General features: G+C 28.9%; 1 protein-coding gene across 4 annotated transcripts; it reads right to left on the reverse strand.

The window, feature by feature from the left end:
* Positions 1 to 659: 659 nt before the first annotated feature.
* On the reverse strand, positions 660 to 18,786 carry Pnuts (Phosphatase 1 nuclear targeting subunit). 4 transcript variants are annotated; one of them, XM_072900074.1, is made up of 10 exons: positions 18,696 to 18,786; positions 18,388 to 18,578; positions 17,205 to 17,268; positions 15,587 to 15,771; positions 12,683 to 14,502; positions 4,646 to 4,872; positions 4,154 to 4,292; positions 3,488 to 3,811; positions 2,920 to 3,079; positions 660 to 2,605 (listed from the first exon to the last, which is right to left on the reverse strand). In XM_072900074.1, the coding sequence occupies exons 3-10, from the start codon at positions 17,205 to 17,207 to the stop codon at positions 1,777 to 1,779; spliced, it is 3,687 nt and encodes a 1,228-aa protein (XP_072756175.1). In that variant the 5' UTR covers positions 17,208 to 17,268; positions 18,388 to 18,578; positions 18,696 to 18,786; the 3' UTR covers positions 660 to 1,776. The 4 variants fall into 4 exon arrangements, with proteins under 4 accessions (XP_072756175.1, XP_072756174.1, XP_072756176.1 ...); XM_072900073.1 differs by having other exon boundaries at positions 18,388 to 18,721; XM_072900075.1 differs by lacking the exons at positions 18,388 to 18,578; positions 18,696 to 18,786 and having other exon boundaries at positions 17,205 to 18,322.
* Between the last annotated feature and the right edge of the window lie 387 nt (positions 18,787 to 19,173).

Consider the following 19,173-nt stretch of genomic DNA (forward strand, 5'->3'; position numbering starts at 1 on the left):
GTGGTATAAGATGTCAAGATATATATATATATATATATATATATATATGTATATATATAAAATATATGAAAAGTTAGTTGACTAAGGATATTTTGTGCATTCACGAAATTATTGAGCCTTTTGGAAAAATAATTGTGATGGATATATTTTCATTAAGCGACGCTTTTATACAACACGTTATATACAAACATAACGATCAATCATATACAAAAAGATATAATCAATATTATCTTACATAGTAAAAAACTTGCAATGTAATATTACAATAACGAGCTGAATTATAAAGAATCGTATTCTCTGATTCTATACATATCTTGGAAAAATTGGTTCGAATAATATCAGATCGATATATATTATGCATTTATATATATATATATATATATATATATATATATATATATATATATATATATATATATACACATATATATATATATAAATTTTATTTTTAAAAGACATACGATTCCTATTAAATACTATCGTCCTCGTCTCTATTTTTGTATACCAACTAAACCTAACAGTCTGTCATTATTAGAATTATTGTTTTTTTATACATATTATGCAAACATATTTACAAGTATAATATCCACACATAGAAATTATTATGACAAAAAATATAAGTTTATCCTATTGAAACTTTTGGTGTTTCATTATGCAGCGTTATTACGAATATTATTTATTATCAATATCCCTTCTATATTTCAGAAATCTAAGTATTGTTTGAAACACGAAACAGTGATGATACCAGACAATGCAATTTCAAGAACATGTGTGATGCTTAGCGCAGTCACATAGACATAATTCATTTTCCTGTGATTGTTTTCCAGTCACATGACTCCTGAAAAATATATAGAATTGAAAATATATATAGAACCGTCATCTCGGCAGTGACCACATATGGAAAAGACAAATAAAAAGAAAATCTTGTATACGTTAATACAAGCGTGGAGGTCATAAGTAATTTGAAAACTAAAAATAAAATTATATTAGCAAAAAATCTCTATATTTTTAAGGTGTTATTTAGAGATGTTCTGCTGTCCAGCAGCCGAACCTAGCATGGTCATATCTCATTTTACAACGTATTTGTATTCGACGATATCGCATAGTGCTGTCAATATAAATATTGGCTATTCATCCATATTTACTCAAAATTAAGGATACTACCCGAGTATATAATATAACATCTAATATGTAATATTAAAGTATTTTTATAAATTAAAATTCTAATTAGAAATTATTCCTTGATACTTAATTATTTTAAAATAATAAAATAAAATTATAAGTGTAAAATATCTGAGTAATAATCTAAGGACTCAAATATCCGAAATATCGTGATATAAATATTGACAGCACTCAAATGCTGCGATAGATCTATAAGATACTTATATTGAGAAGAAATGCCATATTTACAAAACTTTCAAGCGCATCGAGTATTATTAAAGAAGAGAAAATCTATTAATATATTGACGCAATAGATTCTTACGAAAAAAAATAGTAAAATAGTAAAATAAAATTGCACATTGAGAATTTATCACTTTTTTACAAGTTGCGCATTGACTGCGCGTACACTTTTGAATTTCTGCTTTTGGAGTGAACCGTCATCGAATATCCAGAGGGAAGATCATTAGACTAATACAGTTTATCATATTGTAACAATGACGGTCGATCCCATTCTTTCCCTCTATTTTTTCCTTTTTCGTAGAGAAAATCTATTCTAATCGAAGACTCCTAATTGCATACCAATGATCAATTATTTAACAAATACCATTCTCACTCTTAAAATGGCGGACAATTCACACCGGGATGAAGATACTGACATTTGTCACCGATCCGACAATAACCATTTTTCGAAAACTGTCTGCATACCGGTGGCTGTTTACCGCTTCCTCGCCAGCCACCACCACCACCTCGCCAACCGCCTCTTGGCGGTCCGGCTCCGCGATATCCCCAACCAGGACCTCCTCTACCCCTATTATGCATGGGAGCACCTCTCGGACCCGGAAAATTAGGTCCTGGACCATACATTGGTCCGGGCGGTCCCTGAAAGTTGGGATTCATATTGTTAAATCCCATATCTTCCGGACACATCATGCCATAGCCTTCCTGCTGTTGATTGTACATGGGTGGTGGTCCCATCATTCCCGGTGGAACCATCGGACCGCCTTCCATTCCCTGATTGAAACTACTTGGCATATTTGTCATCGGGTTCATCCCAACGTCTGGTACGAGAACCTTGCCGTCGCCTGTTCTCCAACCACCACCGCCACCGCCCGGTATCGTTGGTCCCGGCATCTCTTGGGTCATCGGAGCTATATGCGACGAGGGCATCATCTGCTGAGGCATCTGTGGCATCTGACCCATCGTCGATTGAGGTCCCATAGGGGTCATCATGGTTTGTTGATTGTGCGAGAATGTCGTGGGATAATGGAACGTTGTCACAGTCGGTGGTTGTGGTGTCAGTTGTGGCTTAGGTTCCGGCCATGGTACCGAAGTAAAGTCCTTTTCACTCTCCTTATTGCCCGTAAGATCATCCAATGGTATTACTTTAGGATCGGTCAACACATGATGACGTTCTTCGTCAGGTTCAGCCGCAGAATCTGGTATCCTACGATTAAAAAGAAATAAATAAATAAATCGAAATTAGAAGTTGCCGATTAACTAAAGATTTGAACATAAATAATACACTCTGGACGACAATATGACAAAATATCACATTATCTCATCTTTAATGTTTCCAAAATCTCAAATAAATATGTATGTTTTATATGATAATATGTTTATTTTAACATAATGTATCACAAAATAAAAACATCTTCCACTTTATTTTCACGAAATATAAGTAGATTAGATAAAAAAAACTCATTGAAATAAAGTTGATAACTTGGTATACTACAACAGTGACTGCAAATGTATACTTACATGCTTCGATTAAAGTAAAGCGCTTGAAGAATGCCTTTCTCTCGAGCATATTGAATATCCTTCTCTTTACTATCCTTGCCAGGTTCTACTAATGGAGGCGGTTGATCAATAGGAATTAGAGGTTTCCATCTTGTTCTCTCTTCCATTAAATCTTCGTTATCTAATAAAAAAAAATAAACAATATTATTCTATAAATATGTATAATAAAATACATATATGTATATATTTTATTAATATATACATATTTTATTCAATAAAATTTAAAAAAAGTTCATATTCATAAATTTTTTTCAATCCTCCATAATCATTTTTTAAAGAACTATTAAAGATATAAATTTTTTTTATATTTTTACTCTTTCATACTATATAATAAAAATATTCGATAAGATTTTAAAAAAATTGTATTAATATTTTCAATAGTTTCTTAGAAAATGTGTAAATAATTAAAACAAATATAACTGCAATATAATTTGCAAGTATATAAGTATACTTGATATAAGTATACTTCATAATAATTATAAATAAAAAATTGTAGAGTTATTTAATTATATTAAATATAATTACGTACTTAATTTTCTGGCCATTTGGAATGCTTCCCTTTCGTTTTGCTTTTCCATTTGTTTCATGTCAGTAAATGTTTTTGTCACATTAACTCTTTCTGTTTCATCCAGTTCAAAGTAACGTATGGATTCTAAATCTGTCTTCCACTTTAAAACCTTCTTCGGCCCTTTACGTTTCTGAAGTAGTAAAACACTTTTAAGCCCGTCTACATATCGTATTTCAGGATAAGGACTAATGTCATCCTTTTTCAATGAGTTCGAAATCACCGAAGATGTATCTTCTGGCGATTCCGAATCTTTTATCTCTTCCACATCTTCTTCGGGTGTCGGTGCTATGAAATAAATGAATAAATAAATATATTGTTTTAAATTATTATAAATAATTAATAATTTAATAAATTATTAAATATATTATTAAAAATACGTATAAAAAAATTAATTTTACTTCAACATATATATGACGATATGTGTATGAACGTTTGTAATAAAAAATTACATTAATAATAATATATTAAAGCATTATGTAAACGATTATAGACATATACATAACATGTTTATAACTGTTTATACGCTCTGTACATTTTTCAAATGAGACGTTTTCAAAAAGCAAATTAGCTTATTTATTCTCTCTTCCTCCTCCTCTTTTCTCTCGCTTGATAAGTTAAGATACTTACTGTTACTTCTGACATCATCCTCGTCTCTACTATCCTTCTCGTCATCAAGCGCTTGATCTTTATCTTTCTTCAAGTCTTCTTCACTTTCTTTTTCTCTTTGATCTTTGTCTTCTTCTATTTCCAGCGTATCTTGATAGAACTAAAAAAATAAGTTTTACGATATTAATTTATTATATTTCATACATAAAAAATATATTTCTAAATAAAATAGACTCAAACCGATTCTCTGCTTTAGCACACGTATTGTTAATTTAAAAGACTTAGAGTTTAAAATTAAACTTAGAATTTAATTAAATAATTAACAAAAAAAATAAAATAATTTAAAAGAAATTGTTTCACTTATCAAAATTTAATGCGATTGAAGCGTTGTGCTTTATAAAATGCGCAAGAAAAAATAAATATTAAATTGGAATAACTCCAATTAATTGAATATTTTTCTCAAAGCGATATCTTTATTGTTAGACACACTTCTATTGCATCCGATATAATTACCTTGAAATTAGGTTTAAGTGCAACTGACGATTTTTCTTCGACATTCGTGGGCGAAGCAGGTGGTGGTGTGCTCTCGCAATTATCGGCGTTAGTGATTTCTTGTTTCTTAGCTTCCGAAGACCCGTCCTTCGTGATAGAAGTCCTACGCTTACGCTTCCTTGGTTCTTTGCTCTTTGTAGACGCGGTGAGAGCGTCCATGAACATGTCGCTCTCTTGTAACATCATCGCTGAGAACAAATATTTTAACCATTACTCGTGAATAATTCGCAATAACAACCGTGGCCTAAAATAAGTTAAATAATTTGCATAAATAATAATATTTCAAGAAATGCTGCATTATACATAGCCATATTATAATTACATATTATTAAAATATATATATCTGCAATTAAAAAATGCTAGTAAAATTTTTCAAATGGGACTAAACTAGAATAACACATTATTAAACTTTATAGAAAAGTCTAATAAAATAAATAGTAGAGTTCGAAAAGAATGCTTTAAAAATAACTCTGGAGAAAATGATGATGCTGAAAAACAACGATAATTTTCGTCACATGTGCTATATATTTATAAATAAAATATTTCAATATAAATATAACTTTGGAAATAAATTCAGCGCGCAAAGATTATAGAAATTGATATACATTTTATTTAACTTATCTAATTTCTAAATTACAGCCATATACTTGTAATTAAATAATTCTTGTTGATGCTTTTGATGATTTGTTAACAATAATGGTATTTTTCAATAATAAATTCCTATAAAAATTATATTTATTTACGCGCCGAATTTACTCTTAAAATTTAGGCTCAAAAATTAGTAAGCATTCTTTGTATAATTATTAAAAATTTATATTTTTAAATGGTAATTTCGTTTCGCACACTCGATCCGTTCTGTAAATAAATAAAACTTGAATATAGATGCTGTAAATAAATAAAACTTGAATATAGATGCTGTAAATAAATAAAGCTTGAATAGATGCGGCCACATAAAGATTATTAATAATTACATTATAAGATAATTCGTTGATTATTGATAATCAGTATGAAAAATAAAAAATATCTTACATTTTTCAGTATCTGCAAGTAAAAAGTAAGCTTCTTACAGCAGTGAACATGGACATTTTCCGTAATAACGTATTTGCTAGAATAAACTCAATAAAGTTAAGTTTGTGTTCAATATAATCTGTAATAAAAAAAATTCAAATTTAAGCCATAGAAAATTTTATTAAAAGGTATTGTATTGTTGTCCTGTATAAATTATAACATATAATTAAAAAATAATCAAATAAGAATATATATATATATATATATATATTAAAATAATTAAAAATATTTGTTGATGTTATTTAAATGTTTTAGTGATGTATGAGCTACGAGGAAGATATATATGTAGGTGTAACATAAGTATAAATCAAAATATATAACAATTTAAAACATATAGATAATTATACGATTCTATAATTATGTAGAATTAATTAGTATTACGCATTATTAAACTTATATCTTTAAAACGATAAATTATTGATTAAATATTGATTAAAAAATTATTCTCTATATGTTTTAACATTTAGTACTTATTTATGAAAAAAAAAACGATTGTTTCAATATTTCTCTGAACAGATTTTATTATATTATAAATAATATACCAAATTGCATTTGTTTAATAATTAATAATTCAAAATTGCTTCTATATATTAATAATAAAATAATAGAATAAAGAAGAAGCAAATAATATTAATTATATAGATACAAATATTTTTAATATAGCACACAAATAAATTAGCCATATTCTAAAATATCAAATACATACACTTAAATTATAAAATAAATCTCTATTGTCTAATATATTACGATATATTGTAATATATATATATATTGGATTATATAATATTTACAAGCTTAAAAGAGCGTGATACTATCTAATTATATAATTATAATTTATATATATATATATATATATATAAATTATAAACTACATTATGCTTTTACATAAAAATATATATTACTTTAAATTATTATTATTACAATATGTTTGAAATGTATAATATAAATGTCACAAGCAATATTTCAAATAATTATATATTTTTTAAACTATTTCAATAATTTTTAATAATTAATTATATTTTTTAAAATCTTTCATCAAAAAGATTTCAATCAATAAATCATATTTTGGAAAAAGTGTATGTATGTGTGTGTGTATATAATCTTTACATTTATTTCATTAGTACTATATAAAATAGAGATAACAGAATTACAGTATAAATCTCTCTATGAAGTAATTATGAAATAATTTTTTTATGAAATAATTATAGAACAAAAAAAATAAGAAAAAAATAAAAATAATTTATAATTGATAATTAATAAATGTATATAAATTACACATTTATTTGCTATACAAACAAAAAATAAACTCGAATTATTTTAATACCGAATAAAATTTCAATATTTGTATAAATATAGCTATATGTGGATGCAATTAGAGAAAATATAGACACAAAATATTATTTAAATTTGAGAAATATCGTGTTTTTTTCTTTAAAAGATTTTTGCGTGATTTAACACAAAAAATAATTTCAAAAATAAAAATTTAAAATCTATTTAGCAATCAAATATAAAACATCATTGTCCATCGTACAGAAATGCTCCTTATTATATGGAACAGCAGTCCCATCCTACAAATAATACGAAAACGCTTTAATTCATAACAAACTAAAAACAAAATATAAATTGTAAAAATAGTTTTTTTTCACTCTTTTAAGCTTATAAATACTATATAAAAAATAGTGTTGTCAATATTCGAATATTATCTAGATATATATAACTCTCTCCTCCTCAACTTATATCTATAAATCCAAATAACAGATAAATATTGTAATATTAAAGATTATTTACATATAAGCCGTGCTCTGACAACACTAATATATTATAGAAAATAATATATATAAATATATAAATTCTTGATAGAAATAAATTTAAAAAAAGAAATTAAGGAAGAGTATACGGGTTGCATTATACAATTCATTTTTTTATTTCTACAGAGAAATAATCTGTGGAAAGAAAAAAAATATGATATTTATCCACATTCTTTTTGAACAAATTATTTTTGCTTTTAATAATATAGCGCATCAAGCTATTCTTAATGTATTCTGACTCTTAGTTTTTAATGTATATTTAGCCTTGTATTTATCAAAAATTATTTGACGATACGACATTAAAACTAAATTTCATAAGACTTTGAATTTGACAGATAAATTCACGTGTTAATAACAAATGTATAAAGTTACTGATTTGTATGGACGTACACATGTCTAAAGTTATGTTATTGACTTGTATGGATGTATGGATGTGTGATAATATATAAATTATTCTAATTTTCCGAAAACTAGCGATTTTTATGTTAATACATGTTAATACATGTTAATATACATATATATGTTAAAAATAAGTTATTACCCTACTTCTCATTTTTTATATATCTCTCATTAAATTAACAATGTACGAAAATGTACAAACACTTATCTATCACATCTTATACGTGTGTTCAATCGTTATAATCATATAATTATATAAAATTATGAATTATATAACTCGTTATAACTCTATTATATATACAAAAATGTATATGCATAGGTATAGACATGACAATACAAAATAAGTTTACTTTAATAAATTTCGATTAATATATCATAGAGGTAATCTATTTACAGATTGGAATCGTATGCGCGATAAAAGCTTTACGATATTAAAAAATAAATTCGATAATATATTCGAAATAGTGTTATCTGTAGGTTTGCACGGTAATAACAATACATTTTATTAAATATAACTAGTGCAAATAATATTATAAAAATATGTTATCATCACACTAAATTTTGTTTGATAAAAATTTTGTCATATTCCAAAAACAAATATGCGTTCTGAATAGCAGAGACTTTAGTTAGAATTTATAAACTATAATTGAATATATTGCCAACTTTGATATTTATTAAATGAGACAGCAGTTTTGAAATATATTTATCATTAGATGATTTATTAATCATGTATTATTGTTTGTTTATTAATGCTAATTCACAGTAGAAATCACAATATAAAATGCATCCAATGTAAGAGGATAAAAATATTCTACCTGATTGTATACAAATATTTTACGCTTTAGAATTATTTAAGATTAATTTGAAATTTGTGTTAAAATATAATTGAAAAAGTAAATTTATGAACAATTTTTAGCATAATATAAATTTTGACAAAAAAATGTTACATTTTGCATTAAAAATGTAATTTTTATTGTTGTAGATATATTTGAATGAATTTTATTAAGTAAAATTATTTTTATATTTATAATTCATATTTTTAATAAGTTTTACAACTTTAAATTTAATAACATTTAACGTTTTAATTTGCACATTACTATAAAAAATTGAAATATTTTTTAAATTATTTTGAAAAAGAACGTTTGTGTTCGTCATTTGCCCACTAAGCTTTCAAAAATGTATATACAAGAAAAAACAAGACTAATATTAATAATATAAATAAATCTAATTTGTAAATATCTAGATATTTCATATTATATAGCTTTAATTAATTATATCATAGGATATTTTATCAAATGCATATATATGAGTTTGCATATATGTATTATTTTAAACCATGTTCTTTTGCACGATTTAAATTCCAAAAAAAAATATAATAACCGTGAAACCAATGTTATTAAACATTACGCATATATATTTGCATATTCAGATAGAATATTTTTCATTTTCGCATCCAGTGAATTTCGCGACATCGACGCCGACAGCATCAAATGTATGTGTGTGTGTGTGTGTGTGCGTGCGTGTGTGTGCGTGTGAGTCGTGTCGCGGGTTGATGTACGTCGAACGGTTAATAAATATCGGTAGAAGCGCGCTAGTCGACTGCGGCAGTCATATGGCAACGAGACACGTGCGTCGACGTAAGACAGTTGCAAAAACATTGGCTCGTGCATGCGTCGCGCGACTTTGAATTCTCCAATTGCACGTGTCGAATTTGAAAACGATTCCGGTTTACAGATTTTGTTCCGTCTTTTTTTTTTTTAGTCAAAATCTTCAATTTTGTGTTGCAAAATCTTACGTAATTCCCAAAGTTTTTTTTAAGTGCACAAAATTACTCGTATGCGACTGTTACACCAAAATTTCTAGCAAGAGCACAGAAATCATGATTGTGACAATTTCTTCGCAAAATGAGCTTCCGGTTTACTCGAATAATACACTTCGATGATATATTGTTCCAACATCATTTTTGTAATTAATATTTAATAAATTATGTGTTTGTATAAATATATACTAATACGTATATATATATATATATATATATATATAAGTTTTTCTTTTCTCAAAACAAATGTCACGTTCTTATTGAAACGTTGAAATAATTTTGTTGCCATTTAGAATTTTGTAATAAACTGTAAATTATTTGTAATAAATAACTAATCTACTCTCTCCCTTTCTGACAATTTTATGGAATTATTATGCAATATGTTGTAATAAAACCGAAAAAAAAAAAAAAAAAATATTTAACTGCGCTCAAGCTTCAAAATTTGGCGCAACTTCGCCTCTTTTTTTTCTATTTTTTTTCTATCCTAATTAGCAGTTTTCTAGAATCTAGCTTTTTTTTATAATTTTTGGCAAGGAAGAAGGGTTTCTTCATCAAGCCCGACGAATCAGTCGTTGCAAAGGGGGCCTGCTGGTCCTAAAGGCCTTCTTGCTCGAAGACGTCGGATATGCAGCTTCAGAATTCGTGCACTTTTAGTGCTACTTTCAATCCGTAGGGTCTCCACGCATCGTTCAGTATATCAGAAAAAATATATTCTCATAATATTTTGTCTAATTTTTAATTTGTCACAGATATTTTCTTCTTTCTTTAACTATTCCTTTCACCCTCTCTCTTTCTCTCTCTCTTTCTCTCTCTCTCTCTCGTTCGCTCTCTCCCTTTCTCTCTCGTTTTCTCTATTAAAAATGTTGGAATCATTTGCCCCACACAAATTTCAATTCTCTCTGGTAAATATGCAAACATTTCATTTGTCATGTACATATAAAGTGATGTAAAGAATAAAAATTCCATTTTATCTACAGGCCTTGAATATGTATTCATATATGGCAACAATTTTACAAGTCGCTGTCAAATCGATGCGATTGTTTTAATAAAAAAAAAAAAAAAATGCCAGGTTTTCTATCCTCATTTAAACTTTGAAAAAGTTGCAAATTTTAGAATTATGAAAACCAATTAATCAATTTATACGCGTTGTGCATGTTTTAACATTAAAAACTCACTGAGAGGATGGAAATCTGGATGGGCTCACGATATATGTACGATTATTTCGTCTTAAAAGCATTTAACAGCGAGCAAAATATGTAGTATAGCAGAAACCCAAGAGTTAAATATTCCAGATTTCTGATAAATTTATTTAAATGTTTAAATAGGATATATACATGTACAAGGGAAAAAGTACGAATAGACAAGACTTTGTTGCCTTACCTAGTTAGAGATTAGAACTATTCCTGTACGATGGCTTCATAATCGTTGCGTCACTAATATTGGAGATTAAAAACACGTGCCCGCTATCAGTGAGTATCGATAAAACACTTTTTGGCTATCTTTGTTCAATAAAAAAAAAACTATACGTTTTTTTACTTTAAAACAATCAATCATAATATTTATATATATAAAATTCCTTTATCAAATATCGATTGGAAAAATCACGATTCACGCGTTGTAATGAATACTTTATCGAAGATTACCTGCTATCGAAGATTCTTAATATACGAAAAAGTTCCTAGTCGAGTGTAGATCCTAATGGCTTCGTTCTTCTAACGAGAGATGTTAATTTTCGTAGACGGATGATCCGTACAAGAGCTGCTAATTCTCCATGCAGCACGATGGATAAATCGTTACACGGCTTATTATATCTTCTACAAGACGCTAATAATAATTTTTTGGGGGAATTAGGGAGGATGTACTATCAAGAGGTATTACACTACGGGATATTACCTGGAAGAAAATAAGTTTAAAATACATAGGCAAAAATAAATGTTTGATGTGATAATACCAAAAAGTCATTGAAACTATCGATAATATTCGCGATACATAAAAATATCGCATTAAATATCGGAGCTGCTCGTATGTCTTCAGGTAACATCCATCTGCAAACTCAATATTACAGAGTTAGTCATATATATATGTATAATGCAGCATACCAATGTACAAAGCTTAAGCAGTCATTTGTTTAATCATCATTCTACCGAAAAAATAAGACGTTTAAATTTTGCATGAAAAATGATATAGAGAACAGAGAAACCATATTACACATTATTATAAAAAACAGTATAATTATTATTAACAAAATAATAATGCACATGAATACTAAAGACTAATAAAATATTATTTCTAGAAAAATATAAATGTTACAAAATAAATACATGTTTTATTTAAATATGTAGTTGTTACTTAAATTTATAAATGAAAATATATTTTATTGTAAATAAAAACAATTATATGTATGTATGTGTGTATATATATATTTGTCTATTCTAATAATTAAAAAGAAAATAAATAAATATACACGTGTGTTAAAAAAATATATAAATATTCTAAATTTCGAAATTCATTAATTTGTTAATTTATAAATTTAGTTTAAAGTATTTATAGAGTATTTCTTTTTGTTAGAATATTTATATTTCTTTTTGTTTTGTAAAATACATGTATGTATGTCTTTAATATTTCTTTAAAATTATATTTAGTATAAAGATGCCTCTACAATTTTAATTTTCTTCAATATTAAATTTTAAATTTTGTCTCATGTAAAATTTGATAAATTTAGTCACTTAGTACACATAGCCTAATTTCTGACTGAAATTATAGACTGCTTTATCTAAGGACATTAGCGTAATGTTTATATCTAGATTAAAAGTATCAGTAAAGAAAAATATTAAATATAATAGAGATTACGTATTAACAAAGAAATTTTGTATATAGTTTGTGACAGAATACCAATATACTTACGTTTTGGTTTTGGTGGTATCAGTTTAATTCCTCCCTTCTTTTCATCACTTGGTGGCGTTGTTGGTGAGTCCAGTGATAGTTTCACCCGTTTTTCCACCGGTGAAACGGTTTCTCTCAATGGCGATGGCCTCTTCAATGGAAATTTCGGAGGTAGAACCTTCTTATCAGCGGCGGAATTTGGCTTCTTCGATCTCGGTGGTGGTGGTTTTACTTCTTCCTCTAGTCCCGTGGATCTAAACTTTGAATTAAACGTCTTCACCGTTTTCGGCCGTGTCGCAGAGTCCTGGCTATTTTTCCTATTCTCAATTGAGATGGATATATTCTTCTTCTCGGTAGTAACCTTTGTAACAGTATCTTTTTTACTGCTGTCAATTTTCTCTTTGTTTTCTTTCGTACCATCTCGCGACTCGGTTGAGGACTTTCTTCCGTTTGTATCGTCCTCCGTTCGTTTCTTCGGTATTTTGCCCAACTTGGAACTCAACGCTTGACCTTGCACTTTTTCTAAAGTCGCCTTATCCTTCTCCGCCTGATCCTTCTTCTGCTTTTCCTTCTCCTTCTCCCGTTCCTTGTCACGTTCAGATTTACTCTTACTTGAACTGTGTTTGCTGGATGAGCCAGAGTGATGCTTGTCTTTTTCCTTGGAAGACTTATCTTTGCTAGAGTTGGAGGTTTTGGAGCTATTACTACTGGAACCAGAGCGATGACTACTCGATCTGTGCGAGCTACTACGATGTGTACTAGAACTTGCGCTGTGTTTAGAAGAACTTTTGGACGACGAAGACGAACTGTGATGATGAGTGCTACTTTTTTTGTCAGAACTAGATTTCTTATCATCTTTTTTATGAGAGTCCCTATTTTCCTTGTCACTAGATTTACTGCTATCACTACTTATAATAATATCCTTAGAGTCTTTATTATCTTTATTTTTAGCATCTTCGATATCTTGATTGTCTTTAGAACTAACTACAGTCTGCTTCACATCACTAGGAACATGTCCTGAATTGTCTGATTGTCCAATGTCTACCGTTTCGTCTTGACCACTGATTGCACTGTCACTTTGTCCTGTCTCTTCTACCTCCTCCGTTTCTTGCTTCACTTCCACAGTGTTTATAACTACTTCTGTATCAGACTTGCTTAGAACACTATTTATATTCGTGACGTCTGTCTCCACTTTGGCGAGGACTTGATTACCATCGCGAATAGTAATTTTGTAAACAGGAACTGATGACTGCGAAGACGTTGTTACAACAACATAAGATTGCTTCTTAATTTGCTGTGTTGCTTGCTGGTTCTTGCTAACAACCTGCACCGTTTGCGATTGTAACCTCTCTTGTTGTTGCTGCTTTTCTTGATCTTGCTGGATCTGATTTACTGGAGTACTAGTGGTAGATGATTGCGCAAGCTTAAAGTCTTGAACATGAACTGTTGCATTTTCAGCAATGTCAAGAGTTTGTTGGGAATTTAACAAGTAATGTTGCTGCTGCGATGATGGAATAACTGCGATTTGTCTTGTAGCAGGATTTGATTGCACTGCCACCGTCATGATTTGAGCTGGTACCGAATTCGGTGCTACTTCTCCTTTCACAATTTTAAGCCACTGCTCCACAAGTCGAGTGGCCAATGTTCGTACACCCTCATGGCTACCCTCCTTTGACAAGCCCTTGATCAGTTTTGGACAATTGTTACTCTTCAATCGTTCAATATCTACTGGACAGAGTAGTAAAAGTTCCAGAAGTTCTTGAATAAGAGCCCAATTCTTGGCAAGAATGCCATCTGTGAGCCATGTGTGAATAAGATTCCATCCTCCAGCACTCATAAATCTATAAAAATAAAATTATAAAAAATTTAAAATATATTATTATTATAAGTAATAAAAGATAGTGTAATTATATTATTGTAAATGATAATTAAAATAATTATGTCTATACTATCTGCTATTATATTCTATTTTTAATTCTTATTATAAGAATATAAAAGTAATGTTCCAAAAAAAAAAAAAAGCTGTAATAATTAAGCCTTAAAACTATTCTTATGAATGCATTTTCATTAAGTTTTAAAATTATATAACTATATAACTCAAATAAATCAAGACTAAAGAATAAATCATGGATATTAAATATTGTAATAATTATTAATAATAAATAATATTAAATAATAACAATAAATATTTATAGTTGCATATATGTATATATTTCTGGTATAGAGAATTATTAATCTATTAAAAAGGTTCAACAATCATATATAGATTTAAAGAACGAAATTTTATAGTTCTTGATTGTCTTTAAACTATGATCATTATTTACATCATTAAGGTCAGTATTCATAGTCCGATCTTAAGATCTCGTTCAACCAATAAAGTAGCCGCATAGCATCATTTTATTGGTTGAATGAGATCTTAAGATGACCTTAAATATAAAATTAAACTATGAATACCAGCCTAAGAACTTGTCCTGAATTGTCTGATTGTTCAATGTCTAGTTTTGTCTTGTTCACTACCATTAGGTCACCTCTTAGTTATAACTATCATTTGTCCATCTCCTCTATCTTTTGTTTGTTGCATTGCTTCCTGCTTCACAGGAGTGTAGCATTTACAGTGTATAAAACTAATTATATACTTGTACCAGATAAGTTTTTTAAAAAAATTAATGTAAGGCTCGTATCAGTAAAAATGGCACGTTAACAAGCACCATCTAATGGTTCTGAACCTTTTATATTTACTCTTGCATGTTTTATATTGTCTTTTCACACAAATATATGAATTATATATACTTGTATGTCTCAACATGCAATGACAAATTTTTTTACAATTACTGTATTGATATCATAAAGAACGATAAAAGAAAATGTTTATAAAAAGAGTTAAATAACTATTTCAATATTATTTCTATAGACTTAAATACTTACTGGCTAAGCAAATCCGTATTAGTAGTTTTCAATATCTGTATATAAATGCATTTGGAGACGAGTTTCTTAGAAAACTTTGTCATTAAAGTAGCTAAGCGATGAACTTCCTCTTTACTCTTAATGCCTCCTGTTGGACCCAATAAAACGCTAAGGCATTTGAGTAAAGATAAGGGATCTATACGTGGCTGAAAATAGAATTTAAGAAAAAATTTCACATTATTAATATGCAATCATTATATAAAAATATAAATTATAATATAATTATGCTTACAAATTCAAAATTTAAAAACAAGAAAATTAAACAAAATACAAAAATATATACATGTTCATTTAAATTTAGAAAAAAGATAGTAAGTTTTTTAATTTTTCAGATTCTTTTATTGAAATTTTCAAGCAAAATTAGAACATTCTATTTTAACAAATTAAATAAATTTTTTAAAACTTAAATTTCTAAAAAATGTAATAAATTATTAAAAATTTAATAAATTTTTAACAATTAAATTTTTTTTACCGTATGAGTTTTTTAGAGATTTGTATTCATAAATTATGAAACAAAAAAATTAAAAACCATTTAAGTTTCAAATATTAGATTTAAAAAAAAATTTAAACAATATAAAATTATTTTTTCTTATTTTTAAGAAATATAATAAAGCAAAAATTGCACAGAACATTTATTTAAATACTTCATTAAAATATTAAACATAAAAAAAAGAAATATATTGAGAATACATTTTTAACTTTTATCGTTCAACTGTTCTCTTGTTAAATAAAATTCTTAAATAGATAATCTCAATTAAAATTCTTCAATTTTTTCAGATAGAAAAAAATTCTATGAAAGATTTTATCCTCCAAGTAAAAAATATTCTATATATTATTTTTACATTATATTCAATTATCAATTTTCAAAATATAAATAAAATAAAGTAAAAAATATTTTAAAGACTAGAACGTAAGACTTTAAGATATTATCTAAGTAACACACATACACACAGGATATTACTCATGACTATTACTTAACTAATTACTCATGACTAATAATAGTAAAGTATATGCAAATTTCCTGTATATTATATAGACTGTCTGAATAAGAAGTGGATAAATTTGAATAAAATTCTTTACATATTAGATGTAGAAATTATCTGATATATATACTCTCATATTAATAAAAGTAATTTTTCAAATTTCATCTATTTTCTTTAAAAATTATTAAAAATTTTTCTCTCTCTCTTCAAGATATTTATATTTACATGAAATATAAAAATAATTTTAATAAATAGGCTAGTCATGTGTAAAAATCATGCGTAATTTGCCATATATTTCCACTTATTAATTATTTCATCTATATTTACCAATCATATTCAATTACGAAAATTTATAACACATTATAACGGACGATAACGGCGAATAATCTCATACGTTGTAATTATACGGATACGTAACAACGAAAATAGGATACGAGGTCACGTACACACGAAGAGAACAAAGGTTATTGATCCCTCGCGCAATCGCCAAATGTACTAGATGGCGCCACCGTTGCTCGTAATATTCGCAGATAGAAAAGTTCGCAATTTACATATATATATATATATATATAAAAAAAAAAAAATATGCCACTCACCATTTTGTTGATTTAAGATGTTTTAGAGCATCTTCGAGGCCAGACATATGTTCATCGCGCTTATCTGCAACGAAATATACAAGATACTTGATGACTGTACGCGCGGCTCCGATAACCGACGCACTCTTCACGCCATATTGTCCAATGGATTCTCACAGAGACTCGCACGAATTTATCGAAGGACGGTCGACGGCAACTCGAAACCAAACGGCTTTTCTTGTTCTCTTTCTCGGAATCTCGATCGTCTAATTATGTGCGATTTATCTGTAACCCTTGATTAAACCCCCGAGCCCTCGCTTACGGCATATGGTGCCACGCGATTCTCATCGAGACGTATGGGTGTATAATAGATGATGACCCGGATCGAGTGATTACGCGAAAGAAGAATTTCCGTGCCTAGACTGCGTCCTACGTGGATTATGATTGCGTAATTACAATGATCTCGCTAGAAAAGCTAACGTGCAAGGCGGAAATCGGAACGGGCGCTCGTTAAAATGATCAAAAAATACAGGCGTAGATACGAGTCCGTGCAAACGAACGGTTCTTCTCACTCGTCGGACTAGGCCCGAAGCCCGAGTATCCGTCGCGCAACCGTCGCGCGCATGCCCCACCCACGCGGCCGACCAATCGGAGCTGCGGAAGCCGCTCCCTCTTCGTCCCGCGGCCAATAACGGCCCGTCTCTCCCCGCGCTCTAACGCGTAGCCTCGTTCTATTTATGTAACACGATAGAGAACGTCGCGAAACCGTATGTTTCTTTCCCTCGGACTCGTACCTACGAGAGAATCGACACTTTTCTCCCCTTTTTTTTTCCCCCAGCACTTTTTTTTTTTTTCGATACCAACTTTCTCAGATTATCCCTTTCTCGAACTTCGACACTTGTACGCGCTGTCTTTCGAGCTTTGTCTGCGCGAAATATCGAGTTCACGTATCATATATGATTACGTCACTAATCTCGACGTTATTCACCACGGAAATTGGACTTATCATTTAATAACGATCAGTTACTACGACAGAACTGTCAGAAAAGCTTCTTTAATAATCTCTCAGACTTTTCGACGGAAATTATGCTATTCTCGAGCCTCTGTCGCGTTTCTTTTCTTTCGCAAATTGCTTTTTCTTTTTTTTTTTTTTTTTTTTTTTTTTTTTTTTTTTTTTGTTGGAAAATAGGAAGGCCACACTCACATTTGTTAACAATTAAATCCGTTTTATGGTAAATAAATGTTCACACGCTGTATGTGGTGCATAAGAAATGAAACATTTCCTATGAAAATGAGACCGTATGATTCGCTCGTTCGTGAATTCTTGCTATGCATCGAGGAATGTTACGAAACTCCCAACTGCAATCCGTATATATTTCGCCGTCTGTTTGCCATCTGCAATCAAATATTATTTAGAATCTATTGCCGTTACCATTAAATCCGTTCTCCTGCAATATTTCGCGCTCGTCGTTATATAAATATTCCTATCAACTTGTATGAAACGTTCCTCACCTGACTGCGTAAAATCTGCTTCTATCGAACAAGCCGGAAGTATTTTCTATATACAGCTACATCCTATGTTCTGTTCCTACTACGTGAGTCAAACGCGACATTAACTCGTATTAAATTTTTAAGCAACGAAATTTTTAATCTGTTTCTCGATGGAAATATATCATTTGACTTGATAAATAATATTAAGTTAAGAAAAATAATATGAAATTGTGTGTTTGTTATAAGATGGTCTTATAATAAATGTATTAATGACCAATAGCCTATCTAAATCTTCTATTGATTTGTTTTTGATATATATACATATACAAGGTATGCCAAAATTTGCGACTAAAAATAAAATATATTAATAGTATTTTCGATTGAAGCAGATTTAATCGTTTCAGGAGTGAATAATGACTTCGTCAATAAAAGATTGAATTCATAGTAAAATAATGATTAATTGATCTGGATTGGATTAAAATCCGTTCAATAGAAAACG

Source organism: Anoplolepis gracilipes, chromosome 10 (assembly GCF_047496725.1).
Source record: "Anoplolepis gracilipes chromosome 10, ASM4749672v1, whole genome shotgun sequence".
NCBI classification, from domain to species: Eukaryota; Metazoa; Arthropoda; class Insecta; order Hymenoptera; family Formicidae; genus Anoplolepis; species Anoplolepis gracilipes.

Coding starts and splice junctions, on each gene's coding strand:
- Pnuts (XM_072900074.1), bottom strand. Junction 14,503..15,586: donor AATACGGATTTGCTTAGCCA/GTAAGTATTTAA, acceptor TTATTTTTATAG/ATTTATGAGTGCTGGAGGAT. Junction 3,812..4,153: donor GGATGATGTCAGAAGTAACA/GTAAGTATCTTA, acceptor TTTATTTCATAG/CACCGACACCCGAAGAAGAT.